This window comes from Stereum hirsutum, assembly GCF_000264905.1.
Source record: "Stereum hirsutum FP-91666 SS1 unplaced genomic scaffold STEHIscaffold_2, whole genome shotgun sequence".
Classification (NCBI taxonomy): domain Eukaryota; kingdom Fungi; phylum Basidiomycota; class Agaricomycetes; order Russulales; family Stereaceae; genus Stereum; species Stereum hirsutum.
Window position 1 is genome coordinate 2799147 of NW_006763132.1, and position 21280 is coordinate 2820426.

At 51.1% G+C, this 21280-nt stretch overlaps 5 protein-coding genes across 5 annotated transcripts; 2 read left to right on the forward strand and 3 right to left on the reverse strand.

Annotated features, from left to right (window-relative positions):
* Nucleotides 1-1985: 1985 nt before the first annotated feature.
* On the reverse strand, nucleotides 1986-3067 carry STEHIDRAFT_49383 (aldolase; the record flags this gene model as incomplete). Its single annotated transcript, XM_007299285.1, has 3 exons — nucleotides 1986-2531; nucleotides 2552-2875; nucleotides 2951-3067. The coding sequence occupies 3 exons, from the start codon at nucleotides 3065-3067 to the stop codon at nucleotides 1986-1988; spliced, it is 987 nt and encodes a 328-aa protein (XP_007299347.1).
* Nucleotides 3068-3550: 483 nt separating this feature from the next.
* Nucleotides 3551-5707, forward strand: STEHIDRAFT_91547 (uncharacterized protein). Its single transcript, XM_007300087.1, has 9 exons — nucleotides 3551-3690; nucleotides 3747-3808; nucleotides 3868-3999; nucleotides 4050-4153; nucleotides 4209-4958; nucleotides 5016-5115; nucleotides 5182-5246; nucleotides 5325-5477; nucleotides 5556-5707. Exons 1-9 carry the CDS (start codon nucleotides 3594-3596, stop codon nucleotides 5569-5571), a joined length of 1479 nt encoding a protein of 492 aa, XP_007300149.1. The 5' UTR covers nucleotides 3551-3593; the 3' UTR covers nucleotides 5572-5707.
* A 1617-nt stretch (nucleotides 5708-7324) lies between these two features.
* On the forward strand, nucleotides 7325-11039 carry STEHIDRAFT_48921 (glycoside hydrolase family 81 protein; the record flags this gene model as incomplete). The annotated part of the gene is made up of 18 exons (XM_007299237.1): nucleotides 7325-7509; nucleotides 7620-7797; nucleotides 7897-8071; nucleotides 8131-8461; nucleotides 8544-8626; nucleotides 8706-8898; nucleotides 8967-9045; nucleotides 9119-9219; nucleotides 9281-9343; nucleotides 9409-9469; nucleotides 9524-9596; nucleotides 9669-9917; nucleotides 9977-10010; nucleotides 10074-10128; nucleotides 10190-10287; nucleotides 10351-10387; nucleotides 10443-10508; nucleotides 10578-11039. 18 exons carry the CDS (start codon nucleotides 7325-7327, stop codon nucleotides 11037-11039), a joined length of 2523 nt encoding a protein of 840 aa, XP_007299299.1.
* A 267-nt stretch (nucleotides 11040-11306) lies between these two features.
* Nucleotides 11307-15812, reverse strand: STEHIDRAFT_137131 (uncharacterized protein; the record flags this gene model as incomplete). The annotated part of the gene is made up of 17 exons (XM_007300088.1): nucleotides 11307-11493; nucleotides 11560-11616; nucleotides 11697-12077; nucleotides 12152-12254; nucleotides 12322-12417; nucleotides 12509-12704; nucleotides 12774-12915; nucleotides 12983-13053; nucleotides 13158-13495; nucleotides 13563-14046; nucleotides 14135-14577; nucleotides 14632-14712; nucleotides 14775-15054; nucleotides 15132-15385; nucleotides 15449-15547; nucleotides 15608-15673; nucleotides 15740-15812. 17 exons carry the CDS (start codon nucleotides 15810-15812, stop codon nucleotides 11424-11426), a joined length of 3234 nt encoding a protein of 1077 aa, XP_007300150.1. The 3' UTR covers nucleotides 11307-11423.
* Nucleotides 15813-15991: 179 nt separating this feature from the next.
* STEHIDRAFT_91554 (ankyrin) lies at nucleotides 15992-21012 on the reverse strand. Its single transcript, XM_007300089.1, has 7 exons — nucleotides 20732-21012; nucleotides 20407-20660; nucleotides 20088-20128; nucleotides 19905-20036; nucleotides 19259-19851; nucleotides 17226-19179; nucleotides 15992-17136 (listed from the first exon to the last, which is right to left on the reverse strand). Exons 1-7 carry the CDS (start codon nucleotides 20917-20919, stop codon nucleotides 16585-16587), a joined length of 3714 nt encoding a protein of 1237 aa, XP_007300151.1. The 5' UTR covers nucleotides 20920-21012; the 3' UTR covers nucleotides 15992-16584.
* Nucleotides 21013-21280: the final 268 nt, after the last annotated feature.

A 21280-nucleotide genomic window follows, 5' to 3' on the forward strand; every position in this document is an offset into this window, starting at 1 on the left:
AGGATCATGTCGGATCACTCCGAGACTGCAAAGATTCACAGAGACGGCCTAGTACGGCGATAAGATGTGCTGCCCGTAACGTAAACCCTCCAGAGGCGACGCTGTGCCATTAGTGACCCGGGCATCCTCGGCATGCCATCGCACTGATAAGATGTAGTGCATCACAGGTGACGGCAAGAGACAACGTATAGCTCGGCTGTTTCCCAGATAGTTCTGTTCCAGAACCCCGGTCTGAGGTGCAAATCTTAGTAGAGAGTCGACTCAGCCGACAGCGTGAATGGCAACTAAAGCATCGCCTAAAATGGGGTAGCATTAGAAGAATTGACCATGCGAACAAGCGAGCACTGCGTCTCTACTTGTTCGAAATGCATTCCAATCCCGGCCAAGATCATTTCCAGGAAGTCAGAATACTTGTTCGCTCACCTTGCAGTGGCATATTCCACATCTTGAGCTGTCCAATCTGGATCAAGAAATGTTCTGGTCTCAGAAATTCGCCGCCTAGTGTGTTACGACAGTCAGCACGTGTGCTGGGAAGGATGAGGGCCGTGCCCGAGGATGTTTCCGTTCTCAACTGTCCCCGACACTGGCCCGAGGTAAAGATGTACATTATTTTGATGGTCGGGGATATGTACTGGCCGTAGGCCAGACCCCTGAGTCCAACGGTGCTGGCACACCGACAAAGTCTTGGAAAGAGTTGGGAAAGAGGCTCTTCAAAAGCCGTTACACCGGGGAAGCCGACCTCATCGGATGTTCAGTATCAGGGTGACGATGCAGAATTTGAAGCCAACTGACTGTTCCATAGTACTTCCAGCCGCTGAATGACGGACACCATGACCGTGACAAGACATTTGAAGAAGCGGCGCAATGCCTATCAAAGATGTTTCAGTAACTGTCCGGGGGACAGACTTTGCCAACTGACCACTAGGATTGCTTTGATGCGTTACCAGGTTTACTGTATTAGCAGTCAGGCCCTCGATGTACCACTGGCCATCCGGTCACCTGCCTAGCCACAATACTAACGGTGACGTCTACTCAGAAAGACACCAGCAATACGGGGCATAAGTGCTAGCTGGAGATCCAAATACTGCGCTTAAGCTCGCGCCACCGTGGTGCGGCGTTCGGAATACTGTAGGTTGTTGCGTCAAGTTAGCGCCAAGATGACCGTGCCCTTTATTGTAGATGAGTTTTACTTGTAAGTATGAAGTACTTGTTTTGAATGATGCATATGAGACTGACCTGTCCGGGAAGTAGTGTACAGAGATGATAGCATTTTAGCGCTGTGGACGACAATGAAGTGCACAAATTAGGACGAAGCCAACGTAAGCAAAACGTAAGCCGCCATCGTGTTTGGCTCTGTTTGCTTTTTACAGTGGTCGAACTCAATCGTTACTTAGCGCCATGGCCCGAACCGGACCCATTTACCGCAGACTACGTATGCAATAATTCCAGAAGACCACGCCGTAACCATAATACCTCCAAGTGTCGAGAAAGGATGCTAGGTTATAGGCATGAGTTGGGCATGCTGTATGGTTTCGCCCAGCAGTGAAACGCCTTGCGTTTGCAGTGGATTATCGTGATTTGCCTTGTCCTATTCGACGGGCCGGCCTGCACATATGTGCACAGAAGCCCTCCGGACGGCGCTGAAAATGCGTGATACCATCCTGAGAACAGTGCAGCGAAAGATAAGTTTCGGTCGCAGTAGAGTAGTCCAAACACAGAACGCAATATGGGGACTCACCAACCTGAACACACATATTTCTGTCACAGAGTATTTGGAGCGATGATGCGGTCACCTCACGCGAGCGGCGACTAACAAAGAAGTGGACAGATCGGGACCAGACTTAAACCGTCGCGTTTGGCTATATTTGTTTTCAGTGCGGTGTCCTGTTGATATGCGGGCACAATAATATGTTAAGCTTTTAATTCCATTACTTCTCCTCGTATCAATTAAGAAGCGTTCTGCATTTGGGCATAGAACCTCTCCTCTACGGCAAAGATTTCTCAAGTGCAATCAGCTCGTCCATGAGCTCCTTATCCCTCCCTTGTAGTTTATCCACGGAAGAAGCAACCAGTGGCCCTCTCACCGTCCCGTTCCCATACCCAAACTCCTTCGACACTAAGGCCTTGATGAACCCAATCCCCCCACACTTCGCCGCAATCGAATCCCCATGACTGAGCAACCTCTGCACGTCCCTAGCCTCATCGTACCTACCCACCTCCCACAGGTCCAACAGCCGCCTATGCGCCTTGGGAGCCACATTAACGAGAGCCATGATCCCGCCAGCGGATTTGAGCGCTACGGCAGGGAGGAAGGAATCGGAACGACCGATGAAGGTGGCGAATTGAGATGGGGGGAGGGAAGGCGTTGTGCAGAGACGGGTGAGTTTGCCAAGATGGCCGCAGGAAAGTTTAGTGCCGACGATGTTGGGATGTTCGCCGAGGGTAGCGATCGTGTCGGAGTCGAGGTCCAGACCGGCGGTGACAACGGCGAAGTTGTAGACCATGATTGGGATTGAACTAGCATCCGCCACCTAAACGCAGCGAAACCAACTATGGGACTGATGAAGAAAAGTGACAAGAGAAGCAGACGCACCTCCCGATAAAACTTCGTGATCGATTCCTTCGTCAATAGGGGCTTCCACGTAGACGGAGTGAGGATGAGTGCGTGACTGGCGCCTGCCTCCTTCGCGTCCACGTTCAACTTTTTCGTCTCCCTGGTCGACTGACCACCCGTTCCAGCGATGACGAGCACATTTTGGAACCCATTCTCGTCGAGAGTCTGGCGGGTGGTTTGGATAGTTATTTTGCGTTCCTCGTGAGATATATGCTGAGCTTCGCCATTGGACCCTTGAACGAGGATTCCGGTTACGTGACCCTGTTTGGATGTTACAAGACATCGCACGGTCAGGGCTAATCGTCTTTGACTTAGATGAATGATGAAGATACGTACTTGAGCCAGACGAAGGACGTGGGCTTTGATCGCGGGGATGTCTAATTCTTCATCTTCTGTGAAGAAGAGGACTGCTGGGACGTAGAAACCGGGTGGAGGCGGCGTCGAAGGAGACATTGTGAGCGTCGTCGGGAAGTTGTTTAGAGTTGGATGAAGACAATCTCTATGGGTATATTAGCGTCAGATACAATCTCCCAAAACCGCCCAGATGTATGTCGGCACGACGGGACTCCGGAAGACAAATATGCTAAGAGAATGCGGGAGCATCGATAAAGCTCATGTGGTCTCTTTCACTTGCAGAAGGCTGCAGGGCGATTGTATATTGTTGTCTTAACAGCTGGTCTGAGATCCATTTTCTGACATAGACGGGTGACGCCTCGAAGGTGGATAACGTTTCGCTGAAATACTGTTACAACAAGGGTGATTGACGAGCGTTGCCTGGATGCATCTGTTGGATGACAAGTAAATGTGGCAAAAAATGAAGAAATGCGGTGTGGCGGTGGCGCCGATGTCGGCAACGTCCGCAGCGCCCAGAGTTGGAGCCTTGGGGGAGCGTTCTCCAGTCATCTCTCTTTCAACCATCACTCTGCTATCTTCCTAGTCTATAACACCTTGACTTATAATCAAGAGTGGAAAGGCAACGATGGGTATCTTGCTTTCCTTACCCATTCTGGGCTCCTTAGGCGGAATCGCTACCTCTGCTTTGGCTGGGTTAGCCTTCTGCTTCACGTCGCATGCAGGTATGTTTACAGTTGTGTGATCCATAATATTGTCTCATGCTGACAACCTTTTAAAGCATCTATGTTCTGTAAATCATGCAATTGCAACTCGTCTATTGCAACTCGTGTCGGATTTGCTGTACGTTTGGTTGGCCTTACGACCGTTGATATTGCTAACCCTATGTTCTGTGGCGACAGATGATATTTGCGTTGAACTCGATGCTTGCATGGCTTATGAAGACGCCGTTCATGGTAGACAACATCGCGAAATGGAGCTATGATTATATCAAGATGGACTGTGCAGATGATAAGTGCTACGGTGTTTTAGCGGTGCGTATTCTCTTCTCTGGTGATTCTCGCGAAGTCTGAACATGTCGTAGGTCCATCGTATCTGTTTCGCATTGTCTCTACTGCATCTCATCCTCAGTCTCGCTTTGGTTGGAGTAAGAGACACTCGAGATAAACGGGCTGCTATCCAAAATGGGTACGTTTCCTCATAGCCTTATTCAACGTTGAACTAAAACTCATGTATCACACAGCTGGTGGGGTCCAAAGGTCCTTCTCTGGCTGGTACTAGTCGTGGTCTCATTCTTCATACCCAACGGCTTTTTCATCTTCTGGGGAAATTACATATCCCTCATCGGCGCCACAATATTCATACTCCTCGGTCTCGTCCTCCTCGTCGACTTCGCACACTCTTGGTCCGAAACGTGCCTGGAGAACTGGGAAGCCTCGAGCTCGTCAAATATGTGGCAGTGGATTCTCATCGGTTCCACCGCAGGAATGTACGCTGCCACGATCGCTTTGACGGGTGTGATGTTCGCGTTTTTCGCCGGGTCGGGATGCACGTTGAATCGGTTCTTCATCTCGTTCAACCTCGCACTCTGCATCCTCATCACCATCATATGTGTCAATCCTACCGTCCAAGAACATAATCCCCGCTCCGGCCTCGCTCAAAGCGCAATGGTGGCGGCATACTGCACCTACCTCATCATGTCCGCCATCGGCAACCACTCGCACGAGACCTGTAATCCTCTTCGGTCAGGTACGGCAAGTGGAACGAGAACGACTGCAGTCGTACTAGGAGCCGTGTTTACGTTCTTGGCCATTGCGTATTCCACCTCGAGAGCGGCGACACAGAGTAGGGCGTTGGTGGGGAAGAGGAAGTATGGGGCTGTGGCGTTAGGTGGCGATGCGGATGAGGGGCATGAGGTTAGTGTGGTGAGTACACAGCCAGGAAAGACTGAGACGCCGAGATATCAGGCGTTATTGGCCGCTGTTGAAGCTGGGTGCGTTTCTTTTCAAACTTCAGTGTTGCGTCATCCGGGCTGAAAATTGTTGGATAGCGCTATCCCTGCGTCGGCGCTGAACGAGGAGGAGGATGAAGAGGACGACGAGGCTGTCGGTGAGATGCGAGATGATGAGCGTTCTGGGACACGATACAATGTACGTTGCATCTATTTTGTCCCGTATTTTTTTTTGATACTTACCGCCTTACACCATCCTTCACAGTACTCCTGGTTCCACATTATCTTCGCCATCGGCGCCATGTATGTTGCCATGCTACTCACCGACTGGTATGTCCCCTATTATTCTTTCATCCATCTCCATCTCCAACTTCAAGAAACTGACGAACGTGTGGCGACGTCAAATAGGAACGTGATGAAGACAGGCGGTACCACCTCCGAAGGCGAAGACGTCTACATCGGTCGCTCCGAGACCGCGATGTGGATGCGCATCGTCAGTTCGTGGGTCTGCATGCTATTGTACATCTGGAGCCTTATTGCACCAGTGTTGATGCCTGATCGGTGAGTTGGTCTCCCTCTTCCTGATCCTTCGTGTCTGCGCAATCTTATCGAAATATCTATATGTGGGCTATGTTGTAGGTTCTCTGATATCTGAGTGGATGTCAAGTTTTAATTTGGATCTGAGAGGCTTTGATTTGTATTTCAGGATTGTTTGGTTTTGATCTGGACTATCGTATCGTCTTTCGCGGCTGTTCATTATAATTGGTGGTGTATGAGTATTTTCCATGCCGCTGCTGCTAAGTTTCTTGGAACTTCTCACACAACTCGCCCGCAGTACCCAGCTGGAGCAGTCGGAACCTTAGGTTTTTACTCACATAGGGCAGACACGACAAGGGCCGCCTTCTCGATCGTAATGGGTCTCAGGAACTGCATATCACACTTTCTAGCAATGGTACACCATCGCAGGTGCACTGGTATATTTTGGGCGCTTCAATCTAGGGCTCCTCTCGCTGGAGTCGACGAAAGGAATCCTTTACCCACACAAGCACAATGACCGGCGTCCCCCCTACTCAGGTGACCCATGCGATCACATTCTAGTGTGGAATTATTGCAGTGAGTACTTACCCTTCTTTGCTTCCCTCTGCCTTGTTCGCTCACGCATCTATGTACACAATCCAAGAAAACACATGCAAGGAGACTTCTGTGACGTTCATGTGCGAGACGAATTTCCTCGGTGCGTCACCTATGTAGTCTTCTACTTGTTGCAATACTCAAAGAGTCGGTGTAGATTGGCGTCTACAAGTTACTAGCGCAAACGTCACAACATAAGTGTATATCTCCGCCTCCGGTTGCGTTGTTGGGTGCTCACCTGGCTGGTCCGTGTGAATGGCCTGTCCTGCCCTTATTGAGGCATCTTCGTTATTCTTCTCCTCCCTCGCTCTTTTTAGCTTGTGGGACGGATGTGCTGGCAGTTCCAGGAGCCACGCTGTTCTTTCCTCGCGTTCTTATGACCATTGATCCGGTCATATATTATCGGGGTTTTTTCGAGAGTTGAGACGTCTCATCTTTCGTGTGGCGATCCTTGGATCATGTTACGAGAAGTCCTCATTAATCGATATCAACGCCCATTTCTCGTGTGTCTCCCTACACGGCCTATCTAGCTCCCGTTTTATCGCCTGTATACACTGGCCCTTTATACCTTTCCGCTTTAAATATCTAAGAAGCGTAGGGCTTTAAGTTCGACTTTGTGACTGATGTCATTTACTTCTACTGCTGACTGGACCATTCGCCTCTATCGCAGTCACTGTCCTTGCGGTGTCTCTTCTCGGCCTCTTCTCTTCGACGTCTTCCAGCTCATTTGGCATGGGATTACTGCAGGTGAGAACGGCGATCATTTGCAGCTCCTTTGACACAGAGTTTATCCGTAATAGACGTTCTTCGTGACTTCCTCGTGCTACTCGTACCATATGCGTCATCTTTGGGGATTATCATCGTGAGTGCAAAGAACTGGGGAGGTGAGGGTCTCGTCTACATTTGCTCTGTTTGGGCTGGTCAGTGTTGGGTGGACGTATGCTTCCGTATCGGGACCTTAAGCTTGAAGCAAGCAGCAACAGATGACAAGCGATGGTATGCGTGTTCTTCCGCGCTGTTGTCAAGTGCTCATATCGCGACCCATTCGCATCTATACGCCGTTCGAAGCCAGACGAACACATTTAAGACTCGACCGTTCACGGTAGTGAACCGCGATCTGCCTCCGCACATTCACCCCCACCTCCTTGCTCTCTCTAGCTGTTCCTATAGGCCCTGGCACTACTCGTTCTTATTTCGTCGCGTTGGACGGCTGTCTGTTCTCTCTAACTCCCGATCTCAGAATCATGCCGTTCTTCCGCACTTTATCGCTTTTCTCTATGATCTCCCAAACCATCGTTAATGTTCCTGCTCAATCCATAGGACCTATAGCGACGGACAAACCTGCTCCTGCTGGTGGCGACGTAGCAACGGATTCTCCTCTAACCTCTTTCTTCGCGGATCTGTCATCACCGTATCCTACGAACAGTTGGTGGGCGGGTTATGCTGCTTCTCCTGGGAATGCGTACGTCGTTCTATTCTTTTCCTTCTTTTCTTCTCCTTTCCGATGGAAATTCGAACACCGAAGATGCGCATTGACGTATACTGACACTTTCGATGCGTGTCACCCCACAGTGTCTGTGCGGGACCGTTCCCTTATGAGACGAGTTTGACTTCGAGTGCAATTCAGTTCGGAGTATCGACCAGTCGTGATTTTGATGGGACGTCTATCCATCAACCCACCCAGACGGATTGGTTGGCCGGCTTTGTTGAGCATTCTGGAGCAGCGAGTGATCATAAAGCGACAGGTTGGGTCAGTATGCCTACATTAATCGACTCCTCGCCTTTTTGTTGATGATTCCCACTATACCTATCCTCTGTACAATGGGGTGGCTACTGATGCGACGCACAGGACACACAATCGGTCACGGTGCAATATTTCACAGGCTCAAGCACAATGACGAGCTACCTCGTACCTGGATCTCCATATCTAACGTTCGAATATTCCAGCGCCACACCGTTGTTCACGAGTGGTCAAGAGTCCATCACCTCGTTCAACAACGAGACTCTAGCGACCGGAGCTTCGTGTACGTGCCATCGTTTGAAACACTTCCCTTCCAACTAATATTTTAATCATCTCCACTAGCTACCCAAACCGCTTCTAAGTTCAGTGTCACAAACAGCATCGGCACCTACCTGATATACTCTTTATCCGGTGATCTGACGCTCACCGCTGCATCCAATACCACATCCGGGACTGTCACCGCCTCGGCACCTTTCACTGGTATCCTTCGCTTGGTAAAACTCAACGACTCCTCTCACGAAGCATTGTTGGACCAGTATTACGAGAACTACCCTGTTGGCGTGGACACAGACTATACTTTCGATACCGATGCAAACACGGCCGTGTTGAGCTTTACATGGAATGTGACGGGAGACGAGGATAGTTTGTTGATGCTGACGTGGCCTCACCATAGGTGTGTATTTGTTGTGATTAGTGAGATGTTTTCCTAGTTAGAGCCCCTGTTACTGATCAAAGGTCTTTCATGGAGTAATCAGGATGAAGATGGTGTCACCAAACTTTCCCGCGACAACAGCGCTCAACTACCTGACCACCAAAGGCTACATGTATCCTGCCATCGGTTCGTCCCCATATCTTCTGCTGCATTCCATCTTCGTTTGTCGTTTCCGCCATGCCCATCTTCCATGACTGTATCACAGGAAATGTCTGGAACATGCAATACGATCTACCCACAATCGATTGGAATGCCCCTCGCGCACCCGATAGTTCCTGCTCGTCCACTATTATCCAAGGCCTCGAATACGAGATCGGGCAGTTGAATGCTTCAGAGCCAAGCGTCCCGGGCGACTTCTATTATTGGGGCGGGAGTATGGCTGCGCAGTCCAGATTAGCGTGAGCTTCAACTTCGTGATACGCGCTCGTATAGTCTTCCTCAATGATCACGGCTTTGCCTGTTGAAGGTTGATCGCCGATGCAATGGGAAGAAGCGACCTCATCCCACAGGTTATCGATTACATGGAGGCTAGCTTTGCCTATTGGGTGATTTTCGACCTGATATGTACTACGAGCGAAAAGGGGCACTTAAAGGCTGATACACTATCGTTTCAACCAGTTCGACTCAAGCTCAACCATCCTTCCGGCTTACGAGACGAACTGGGGAGGGATCGTGAACAACGAGGGAGCAACTGATGTAAACGTAGATTTTGGAAATGGGTAAGTTGTGGAATGTTGCGTCGACTCCATATGTGGGGCGAGAGGATTAACGTTCCTTCAGGTACTACAATGACCACCATTTCCACTACGGCTATTTCCTTGCATCTGCTGCCGTTGTTGCAAAGTAAGTGGTTATACTCCGTATTATGCGCTAAGTACTGTATTCTGAGATAGTATTCCACTCTTCAGGTACGATAGCGCTTGGCTGAGTGCACACGAGACTGAAATTAACTGGTTCCTTCGTGATATTGTATATGAGTTCATGGTCTTGACTTGCTCGAAGTTCGAACTGATCTCTGATTAGGCCAACCCTTCGACGGCGGATCCATACTTCCCCATCGCTCGCTGCCGCGACTTTTTTGCTGGCCATTCCTGGGGTCAGTCTTTCATCCAATTTCTCGATCAACTTGGGAGTCTCCTTCCATTCACTCATACCTTTCATTATGAAGCTTCCGGAATCGCCAATGGCGCGGGCTCCCGCGATCAAGAATCCACCGGAGAAGCCATCAATGGCTACTACGGAGCCATGCTCTGGGCTGAAGTCACTGGAAATACAGACATGAAGAACTATGCCGCTCTCTTACTTGCGACCGAGCAGCATGCGGCGCAGACGTACTGGCATATGTACCCGCAGACGAGTGGTACCGACAGGGATCAGCCATACCCAGAGGATGCGATCAGGGATCTGGTTACCATAGGTGCGTTCAATATCGCCGGGTCGTAACATGTCAGGTGAAGCTGATGTGCCGATGGGCAGGCAACGTTGAAGACTGGCAGTCCGGTGCTTGGCTGTAAGCTTTATTTATGCACTCTTTGATGCGTAAAAAGCTCAGTTGACATCTATACACTCGTAGGTTCTGGGGAGACCAGAAGGTCGAGATCGCTGCTATCCAGATACTTCCCGTTACGGTAAGCATCTACTCGTTTGAAGTGACCGCCGCCGTCCTTTTCGCTGATCTGGTACAAGTAGCCTGTGAACGAGTATCTGTACGACACGCAGTGGGTACAGAACATTTGGTCATATGCTTCAGACGAGATCAACAATGCAACCTTCGCTGATGAATGGAAGTGAGTGCCAACATGCGACGCTCCCTGACGGAATTGGTGGAATTCTCATCTTCGCATTTATAGATGCGTGATATACTGTGCATACAGCAACTTCGATCCAGTAAGCTTTTATGCCTATGAGCTTTTCACATATACTTGCTCATCTACCCTCACAGGTCACCGCTATGTCCATGTCAACCGAGTTAACTGACTGGGGTACTGGAAATACGTTCACTAACCAGGTGATAGCCATCGATCTTGCTCTGCACCTTCTGCGATACTGACCGGCCACATTCACGGATCCTCTTCAGGTCTATTTCATTGCCACCCGTCCAAACACGTCTGGTCAGGCTCTCTGTACCGATGGCTCTGCAAACCCCCTCGGAAATTTCACGATCCAGTCAGCCGACACCAACAATTACGTCGGCGCCTCCGCCGCCAACACCAATCTCGTCGCCAACTCCTCGTCTTCATCGGATGCTGCCGTCTTCAACTTTGCATTCACCCCTAACGCTGGTACTATCCAGCTCGAGTCAACTTCTCAATACGTGACGGCAGATTCTTCAGGAAACTTTACACTCGCAGCTATCAGGGCCACTGCCTCGACCTGGGAGACGTTCCTCATTCGCCAGAAGACGGGAGCTGCGACTGGGGTTTATACGATCAAGGCGACGTCGAATGGCCTATGGATTACGTTGGGTAGTGATGGAAGTTTGATCAACAACGGGGAGACAGAAAGTGCGGGTTCTGGGTTTTTGTTCAACGCTACCTGATAGACAGCATATTTTTACTCCTACCCTTTCTTTTGTAACTTACCACCCGGCTCCTTGTAATTTAACGATGTGATGTCTCCAATCAATATATATGCAGGGAAAAGGATCTAAAGACTGCTTAGTGGGCGATACGTTTTGGCTGGAATGCGCCAGTCTCTCGTCTTGCATTCTGTCTGATCTACGCGGTGTGTCGTCGTCACGGACAGCTGGCTTTCCGGGATCTCGAACATCACAGATGTCTTCACCTTTCCATCTCTGTATTGGGTACTGAGGGGTATACATCATGGGAAAACAGACACGACTAAGGAAGACAACAGTCCATGCGAAAGCCAGAGAGATAGAGACTGAGTAAACTGTCCTGTACGGTGGATAAAACGGGGACCACTACGTGTGCCTCATCTCCTTCAGTTTGTGGGAGAATGCCTCCCGACAATGATAATGTGTTACCTCGCCGCTATGAACAAAACCCAATAGGATTAGTTATCTAGATCGGGAGGGACGGAGGCGATACGGTGCTTACCCAGGCGTATGAACAGCGATAGAACTATGTCCGATTCTCTTGTGACACTGCGGGCATCTATGTGTTCAACAGCAAATCAGTTTCTCAACCTTCACAGCAGAAGGATCTTTGATCCCACAAAGAAGAAAATAACGCACATTCGACTATCAGTAACCTTAACCCTATTACTCTGCAACCACATCAACCTCCTCGCCACCTGTTCGCTCCGAGCCTTACTGATATCCCTCACCACCATTGTATCGAACACCGGCTCTCTCAGTGCTTCGATCAAGAATGCTCGTAGATCGTGAGCAGATACAAGAGGAGGAAGGAGTTGAAGTGCTTCTTCGGCATCGATGCGACGACTGTGGCGAGATATGAGATCCAGTGCGGGACGTAGGAGGGTGTTGTCTTTGTCTTGGGATGTGTGGGAAGGTTGATAGGGTTGATAGGACGGTGAGGGGCGGAGGTAAATCCGGAGGAGAGTCAGGAAGATGGAGGAGGTGGCGGAGGTGGGAACGTAGACTCGTTTGCAGTACCTAGAGAAGAGTATCAAATGAGTGTTATGTGCAGTATTCGCCGCAAAAATAAAGCGTGATGAAGACACGCTTACTCTTCTGCCTTGACGTAGTCGTGCAGCCGGTATACATAGATCTCGAGAGCACTGTCATGTCTGCTCAACCTCCCCAGAAGGATAGCCTTTGCTTCGAAGAAATCTATGAACAGTAGAATCAGATGGGCTCCTTGGCAATTCACAATGCTAGTGAGGGTAGTGAAGCAAACCTTCGGCCGGTAGATGTCCGAACAATCTGTCGACTTGGTAATGTTGCGACTTGTCGATAAATTCCAAGAATTTGTCGTACACTTGCTTCCTGGTCTCTATAATACGTGGGCGACACCCCGTCAGCCAAAAACAGACTTCGACCTCGATGGCGAAAGGACCCGAGACGGGCAAAGCGACACGACGCACCTTCGTCCCGCTTCCTCTTCGCATCCTTCGTCATCTTCAGGTATAGCTCCGCAAGCCTGTCGCCATTATGCGTCGACTCCTCCTTCCTCTCCTGCATCAAATACTCCAAATATCGCGCACCGAGTCTCGAGTCGATCCCTTCGAGGTAAGCAATAACTGGATCTCGAGGGAGCTCAACTTCTTCAGATGTGAATATCTGTCCACCGGTGGCATACAATAAGCCAATGTTGTGGGAGAGATGTTATGAGATAATAAGAGGGCGAACCTCGAAAGCCATATCAGCGTCCTGGTCGAACAGCCATCGCGACGACTTGAAGATCTGATCGAGGTGTTCAGGTCCTAGTCGCTGGAGGTATATGATCGAAGGCTCCAATTTATCCCGCATGTCCGTCTCCTTCTCGCTCAACCTGTTGCAGGCAGCATCACAAAGTCAGAGTTTGATGGAAATGAAAAGTAGGGGAGGACGGAACGTACGTATGCAAGAGATCTAAAGCTTTCGAATGCATCTTCTTTCCGTTATACAGCGCAATAAGCTCTGTATATTTCTACATAAAGTATGATGCATCATCACATTCGTTCTCGTCAGTACCAGAAGTAGCTGCACCGTAAAGCAGAAAACTGCGCATCCGAAAATATTGAAGCCACTCACCTCCTTCGACATCAGAATCTCTTCCACCTCTTCCACCTCACACCAATTGGGCTGCCTACAAAGACTCCCAATCAACCCAGGCCTAATGACCATGTACGCCTTGAACAGGGCCGTATCCACCACCTGTGCACATTGCACCAATTGCTGCGGTGTAAGGTTCGAGAGTGGTGCATAGGAAGGAATGGTGAAGAGTTCGACAAGCGGAGTGGAGGAGAGGAGGGTCTTGTGTTCGTGAGCTTGGAGGGAGGTGATGTGGAAGGCTTCAAGAGAGGTTGCGAGTTTGATGCGGCGGTCGGGGAGGTAACGAAGGAGGGACTCGACGGAGCGGGTGAATGTGTCTAGTCCGTCATGAATTGATAGTTAGCAAGGAATTAGGGCCTCGAATGTGAGAGCAAAGAGTGGTACCATTAGGCCTTCTCTGCTTCACGCTACTAATCGACGCCGTCTCGGAATCTCTTCCACCGCCGGGCCTGAACACATCCAAAGCCGGCTTCCATCTACTTCTACTCGCCGGTGCGGTCCCCCCTGGTGGCGGTGACCGTCCTCTTGACGGCCCACTCTCTTCCGTCGAAGCCCCATCCTCATCTTCCTGTCCCTGCCCCTCTTCAAATATCGAAGACCTCTTCGCCTCATCAGTCTGATGGTCAGAAGACGCCGACACCGATAATGATCCTGATTTACGTTTAGGTTTAGACTTTGGGCCGCCAAAAAGCGGGATCCATTCTTGCTGAGGAACGGACAGGCGTCCAGAGACGGAAGAAGGATAGAGCGCAATGACCTTTGCTGGGTTGATATTTAGAGTGACGAACGTGTCTAGTGCTTCGTCAAAGTGGGCGGACGAGAACTGGGAGACTGCGTGGAGGGCTTGACAGAGACTCTTTCGACGATCCTGGTGCCGGATTAACGCAAACGCCACATTAGTGCCACATCGCAACATATTAGAAACAAGACATTTTCGCAGCGGGAATATGACTGACCTTATCGGGTAAAACCGCCTCGTCGATCGTATCCAGCAGCTTTATGGCTTCATCGTACGACCCGTCAGCAACCAACTCATCCACCTGTTCTCCCCAACCCTTCATCTTAAACTTCCACATCGAGCTGCCCTCACTTGCCGCCATAGCCCTGTCCACCGGTGTACTAATCACAAACAACGGCGACTTGGCGTTTGGGGAAGGAGTAAGCAGTCGCAAGGTGTGTGTGGTGGCAGAAGGTGTGGTGGCCTCGGAAGAAGAAGACGTCGAAGGATCGAAAGGGAATGAAAGCGTCTGCGAGGGTTGGAGGGAAATTGAGGAGCGGATTTGAAGAACAGGGGATGGAGAGAAGGGAATTGTGGAGGCGGAGGATATGGAGTTAGTGATAGAGGCGGTGGGGACCGTGCCGGCGGGTAATAATGTGAAAATATATGGCTTGACGAAAGCTAGTTCATAGCGAGTTAGATGTCGCTCACTGGTCATGGGCGCATTGAACTCACCTAGGTCCTCTGGAGTTGCGGGCCACTCGACCTGTGGAGTACGCGATTGTTTACCGTCCGGACCGATGAACACTCCAAAGTCTACACCCAACGTCGTGTCAGCATTGTAAGCTGAATCTGAGGCTACGAGAGCAGTCACCCACTTTCTTTCGCTATAAGCGCTTCCGAGTCACCAACATTCACTGCACACGGCTTTGCCTTTGCTCCCAAACCAAGAGTCATATACCCTCCCAACCCAGATAGAGCGCCCTTCCCCATGCTGCTGATGCCTTGGGCAGACAGTGTGGGTGGGACCGGAGTCGTGACTTCAGTGATTGAATGTGTTCGTAGTGAGAAAAGGACGAATTCGGGCTGGTACGCCAGACATACGATGTCGTTGTTCAAAAACGCCATAGTCCGTGGCGAATGGGGAAGAACAGCTTCCTACTCACACCATACATTAGCACTTTTTGCCCTTCACAACGGTTCAAACACAGGATGGGCGGAAGCACATTACTCACTTTGACATCCTGCGCCTCACCATCCTTCCACGAATAAATCACTAATTTCCTCTGACATCCCACCAACAAATAAGTAATAACAGTCGGAACAGCCGTCGTCTTGTCAAACCCAACCGATGAAGTCTGGACGGGCTGTCCGTCAGGAAGAAGATGTTGTACGGAGGTATGGACTGCGAAGGAGAACGCGGCTTTGGCTTTAGAGAGGACGGTGGGTGGCGAGAGGTCAGGGAGTGGGTAGAGTGTGACCTGCTTCTCTTCGTCGGTATGTCAGAACGGATGTTCATCACGATTAGAGGAATAAACTAAGCGTGGCGCACCGGCAAGGACGACTAGAGAGTTGATGTCCTTCACGTAGCCTAGTTGTTCGATGGACCTTCTTGCAAGGCCCTTCTTGACTACGACCTCTTCTGCGGGACCTGCATAAAGCCACACTTAGCGATCAGATATCCGAATTCAATGTAACTGGTATAAGATACCTGCATCGTCCTTGAACGAATAAACATGCAGGTTCCCTATTGACGTTCCGAGGTACAGTCTGTCCCCTAAGTATTCAGCAGTAACGCGTCAATACACATCGATTCCAGGTAGTATTTGTGTTATAAGCGCACCTTGAACGGCAACAGAGTCTACCCTGTCTTTGAATCCGCTGAGCACGCTCTCTGCTCTTTCGAACGGGGCCATGAGGGTGTAGCACGTCAAGTTCTAATGCACGACTTGGGCCACCACGTTCCGAGAGCCAGGGGTTTCTGTGACGTAAGTCGGGTGCCACTCTCGTTGAGTTGTGGCCCATCCCCCTTCACGACATTCGCATCCCACACGAGCCTTACACATCGGCGAAAAGGAATTAAAACATGGTGGTCAGCTCTTTATATTTAAGATGTCTAGGAGACAAAGCTATTGTAGCTGGGGTATAGATACAAGTATAATCTACAGCGAGCAACTGCTTGGAGCACACCCTGCCAGTGTACATGGCAATGCGAGTCCGGATTAACTAGGGCGAATATGAACGTATGTATGTACGAGGAGAAATTGGGCAAGATGAAAATGTTGTGTCTGTGTATGTGCAAGAATTGGAAGATGTGTGAGGTGACGGATGGAGGAAGGAAATTGAAGTTCTATGAAGGAGGGTCCGAGCCGTATGATGTGTATCAAGAAATGCATGCTATGGATGGATGAGTGGATGGAATGTGCCAAGAAGGTTCGTGCGTGAGTGGGTAAAGGATTAGGGGGACATTAACACAACAGGTGAGCAAGAAACAGAGCAGAACAGGAAAGGGGCATTATGTACAGAATACAGCAACAACAGTTTTCAACGATATCAAGAGCAAGTTTGTACAATGAAAACAGAACAGACGAGACGAACAGAGCACTTACAAGAAAAGACCAACCATGGCAAGTCCCAAGAAAGAGTCCAAGAGGAAGCTTCCCCCAATGAGGGTTCTTTTTTTACACCTTACAACGCCAACCCCTTCGGCACCTCCAACCCAACTCTCTTCTGCACGCCTTTCACTACACCTTTCACCACTCCTAACCACACCCTCACTTTCTCCACCTCCTCCATAGCGCCGTCTATCCTCACATCCACCTTCCTCGTCAACAAAGCATACAACCCCTTCGTATCGTCCTCGTTTCCATCCGCTCTTCTCTCCACCCCCTCGCAATCGCTATCCTCACTACCCCTACCACTGACTGCACCAGCACCCAGAACGGATCCAAGCGCCAAGGACGAAACCGAAGAGTGCGCAGACAAGTCATTGCCCGAAAACGACGGAGAAGCTGGCGATGGAATTGTAGGGAAGTCGACGAACTCGTAGGGAGTGGAATCCAATAGGGAAGGGCTGTGACTCCGCGAGTCGCGATGAGAGAGGAAGGCTTCGAGGCCTGCGTCGACGGAGTTAGCAGCCTGGAATTCTTGGATGGTGCGTTCGCGCGTCTGAAGTGCGTTCTGGATGATGCGTTCGGCTTGTGCGACACGACGATACGCCGAAGCTAGGATCTTTTCGGCCTATATCATAGGAATGTAGTGTCAAGGTTAGTATACGAGCCGCACAGAACAAAACTTAAATGTACTTCTGATGAGAAGCGAAGACTCACGTTCGACATCCTCTCGTCCATCCTGGCCAGATCCTTCGACGCAGCCGCAAACGCCCTATACGGAAACCTCCCCGACAAGCTCCTCCTCTTCCCACTCGCACTCGCGTCCTCTCGCTCACAAAGCGTAGTCAAACTCGACCTCCCCTCCACCTCGCCCTCGCCTTCACTCATACACCCCTCCTGCACGGGCACGACCTCTCCGTGGTGGCGGTGGCGGTAGTGCTGTTGGTACTGCTGCCGCTGTTGTGGTTCCTGCCCACAGTACTGATGCTGTTGGTCCTCCGCAACAGGCGTCAACGTCAAAGGCTTCAAGTTCAACGTCTTGCGGAACCAAGCCTTGAACTTCCCCGTCCCCTTCTGCCCCGCCGTCTTCTCGCCCTCCTGGGGCGAATGCGAATGATGAAGATGCCTAAAAGCCTTGCTCTTCTCTCCCTCCGACTTCGACCTCGCCCTACCCTTGCCCGCCTGAGCTACACTGCTACCGTCCGTCGCTGTCGCCGCTGCAGTCTCAGACCCCTTTACCCCCGCCGCCGCCACACCACTAACAGCGCTCCCCGTCGCCACAGAGAATAAAGACCCGGCCCTCGATCTCGATTTCACAGTCGGCACCTCCAACGTCACCGGAAACTTCACGCTCCTAACACTCGCACTGGTCTCCGCCCTCGGCCTCGTCGCATTCGGCCTGCTCATCACCGGCTCCTGTGAAGGTCTTGCGCTCGCTGGGGTATGAGGAATCGGACTGCCACGGTGTGAGCTAGGAGTGGGACTGTCGCCATTCCTGGTCAGCGAAAGATGTTTCGGCCGATTACGAAGCTCGCCCATCGACTTGTAAGTCTTCAACTGCGGTTCGCTCCCTTTCGATCCGTGGTGCGAACCTGTCAAAGCCGCCGCGAGCGTTCCTGCGAAGCCATGAGGATTATGATGCGAAGAATTGGGCGTGTTCGACCTGGTAGTGCTCGGTGATTTATTGGGGGACGTCTTCGAAGGTACGAAATGTGTATTATAGCCATAAGACGCGTTCGGCCTCCTTGATTCGGACCTATCGATCCATGCGGGCCAGGGGACTTTCAACGGCGCGGTGAGGTCGTCACCATCGTCTTCGCCTGGTGATGAACGTCGAGAGCGTCCCGGCGAGTGATCACGGTCATCGCCATCGAAGTGGAAGAACGACCGCTGGTCCTCGTCGTCCGGATGACTCGGGGTATGCGGTGAAGTAGGCGTCAACGGAGGTCCGGTCGAGTACGAATCGATACTGTTCACCGCCGTCATCTGTGACTCTGCAGAAACGGTCGTTCCGCTCCTCGCTCTCCCTACCCAAGTTTGCCCAGTTCCGGGCACGGGAGGAAAATCGTCGAGCTCGATACCATGGTATTCTTCACTTTCTTCATCAGTGACTCTCTTTTCCTCCTTGACTTTATCCTCGTACGCCTGTGAAACGCCGTCCAAGAGCCCATCCACGACTCTCCACTCCTCCTGCTCCAGCCTTAGCTCATCTGACGCCTCGTCGATCCTTGTCCTCAACTGTCGCAACAGATCGCCACTCCTGACTGAAGTCGTCCTCAACAGCGCCGAGAGACGATCCAGATCGGATATGAGCGGATGTTGTGGCGAAGAGAGCTCGTTCGAGATGAGACGGAGGGAATCGATAAGATGGGTGGCGGATGCGGCTGTATCTTCCGCAGAAGAAGATGAGGACGTTTCAGACGAGGTATGTGAGTTGAACTGTGCTGGACTGGGTGTCGGTGTGGACATTCTGGGTAACGAAGCGGCAGTAGGGCATGGCGAAGGGAGGGCGAGACTGTGGGCCGTCGGTGTGGTTGGAGAAGGTGACTGGAACTGGAAGTGGGATGGGCGAACGGTGCGGAATGAGGCGGGGGAGCTGGATCGAGTGGTCTCGGCTTGGTTCCCGAAAACATATCTGAATTCGGGTTTGGCGACTTCGAGTGGCGTCAACCTATGCGACATCGAGAAAAGAGAGGGTGAGTAAAAATCTAGAAGCAAGAGCGATGATGGCAGGAAGACGGTATACATACCCTCTCTCATTTCTCATTTCCCTAACAACCCCATCCACGTCACACTCGAGCAGTGCTCTCAACACTTCCACGCTATCGCCCACTTCTGCCGCCACATGAAGGCACGTTTCTCCACCCGCAGCACAAGCCCGCATTGGCGCATTCAAATCCCTGCACAAATGCAACACAAACTCATAAAGCTCCCTCGCCACAGCCGGACCTCTCAACACATTTGTCCCCCTCTTCTTCCGTGCCAGACAATGCAACGGAGTTGAGTTACCAGACTTCGAGAAGAGGCCGACGTCCGCGCCTGCGCGGTACAGCGTGTCTAGGACTTCCGTCGAGGGAAGGGTGGACGATGCGCAGTAGTGGATCGGGGACCAGCCATTGGAGTCGGGTGCATTGACGAGGATGGGTGGAGATGTGGAGGTGATGGATGGAAAGAGAAGCGTGCGTAGTAGGTGGAGATCCGCGGAGACGATGGCGTTTATGAGGGGCGCATTGGCATCGGACTGAGCGAATATAGTTTTCGGGATGGGGCATGCCACGTCGTCGGAGAGTAGAGAGTCTATGGCGAGCCTTGCGGGCGAAGAGAGATTATGCTTATTTCCGGCCTATGTACTCACGTCAGTACCCTATTTTCGCCTCGCAGAAATGGAAGACGTACCTGGCATTCGAGTGTACGGTGCCTGCGTACAGCATTCTCGCACAGCCAGAGAACTTGCGGATGCTGGAGCGCAAACCAGATGGATGTATGACTGTTGTTATCTCTGTAATCCGGTCGTGCACCATACGCGAGCTGCATAAATACGTCAGACATGCGACAGGGTCTCAAGACGTGTGAACATACCAATTGTTTGACAACCTCGAGCCTCCCGTCCCTTGCGGCGTCTAGAAACAAGCAGAGCGAAATTGAGCGGTGATTACAGATATTAAAAGGGCATGTCAAGCAATTCGCGTCAGGTAGGCCGAACTGTAAATTTTCTGTCCACGCATGCCATAATGGAACAGAAGAAGGTAGTTCCATGTACAACTTCATGTTCGTTGATGACCATGGTGACGTCGAAAAGAGAGAAAAAGGCCACTCGCACTTATTTGTGGAATAGGGGCTTTCCGGACAGACGCAGTAAAACCGCGTCGCAAGAACCAACCAAGAAAGTAAGACTCACACATCAGAGGAGTAGCTCGGTGAGTATCCAACCCATTAACGGAGACGGCGCCAGCGCCGACCTCGAGCAGGATCCGAACAACGTCGGGCGCGTTCAGCCAAGAAGCGACTCCGAGCGGTGTAACGCCGTCCATAGCGTCTTCGGGTGCGTTCAACGCGTGCAACGATACGTGGGGGTTCTCGACGAGTATTCGAATTGTGTTCAGTCGGCTCTGCGTCATGAAAGACGCGTCAGACGCGTCCGCTGTTCTACAACTTTGGTCGAGCATCCGAGGTATGAGTTACATTGTTCCGATGTCAGCGAAGAAGAAAAAAAGAAGACGCACTTTTCACCTGCAATAGCGAGCGAGACGGCACATCGTCCAGCTGTGTTGGTCGCATTGACATCGGCCCCCAATATAAGAGCTCTGTGTACGCCTTCTGCATCTCCACGAACTGCTGCTTCGAGTAAATGATCGTCGGTTGTGGTATGAGCCTGAGGTATGAGCGGACTCGGGAGTGCGGCAGATGGCATATTAGTATACAGGTCGTGAAAGATTGTCGTCGTCGGAATTAGTGGTGGTTTTGAAGAGGTGAGGGTTGGCAAAGAAGAAAAAAAAGTGACAAGTGCGGGGGATTCCAGGAAGGGAAAAAGGTGAGTTTAACGCGGGTGTGAGAAGACTTTTATGCCGACTGCTGAATGGGGCGGCCTGCACGAGGACAAACATGCTGCAGACAATACGGCACTCTGCTCCGGCGCTCGTCAAAAACGCGTTTCTTTAGTCCGCAAAATACTAGAAGGCCTCGTGTAATATTGCCGGGAAAACGAGAAAATAGGCCAGATATACACAATGCTCTCCGCCAGGTCGGGCACAATACGTCCGCCTGCCTTTTGT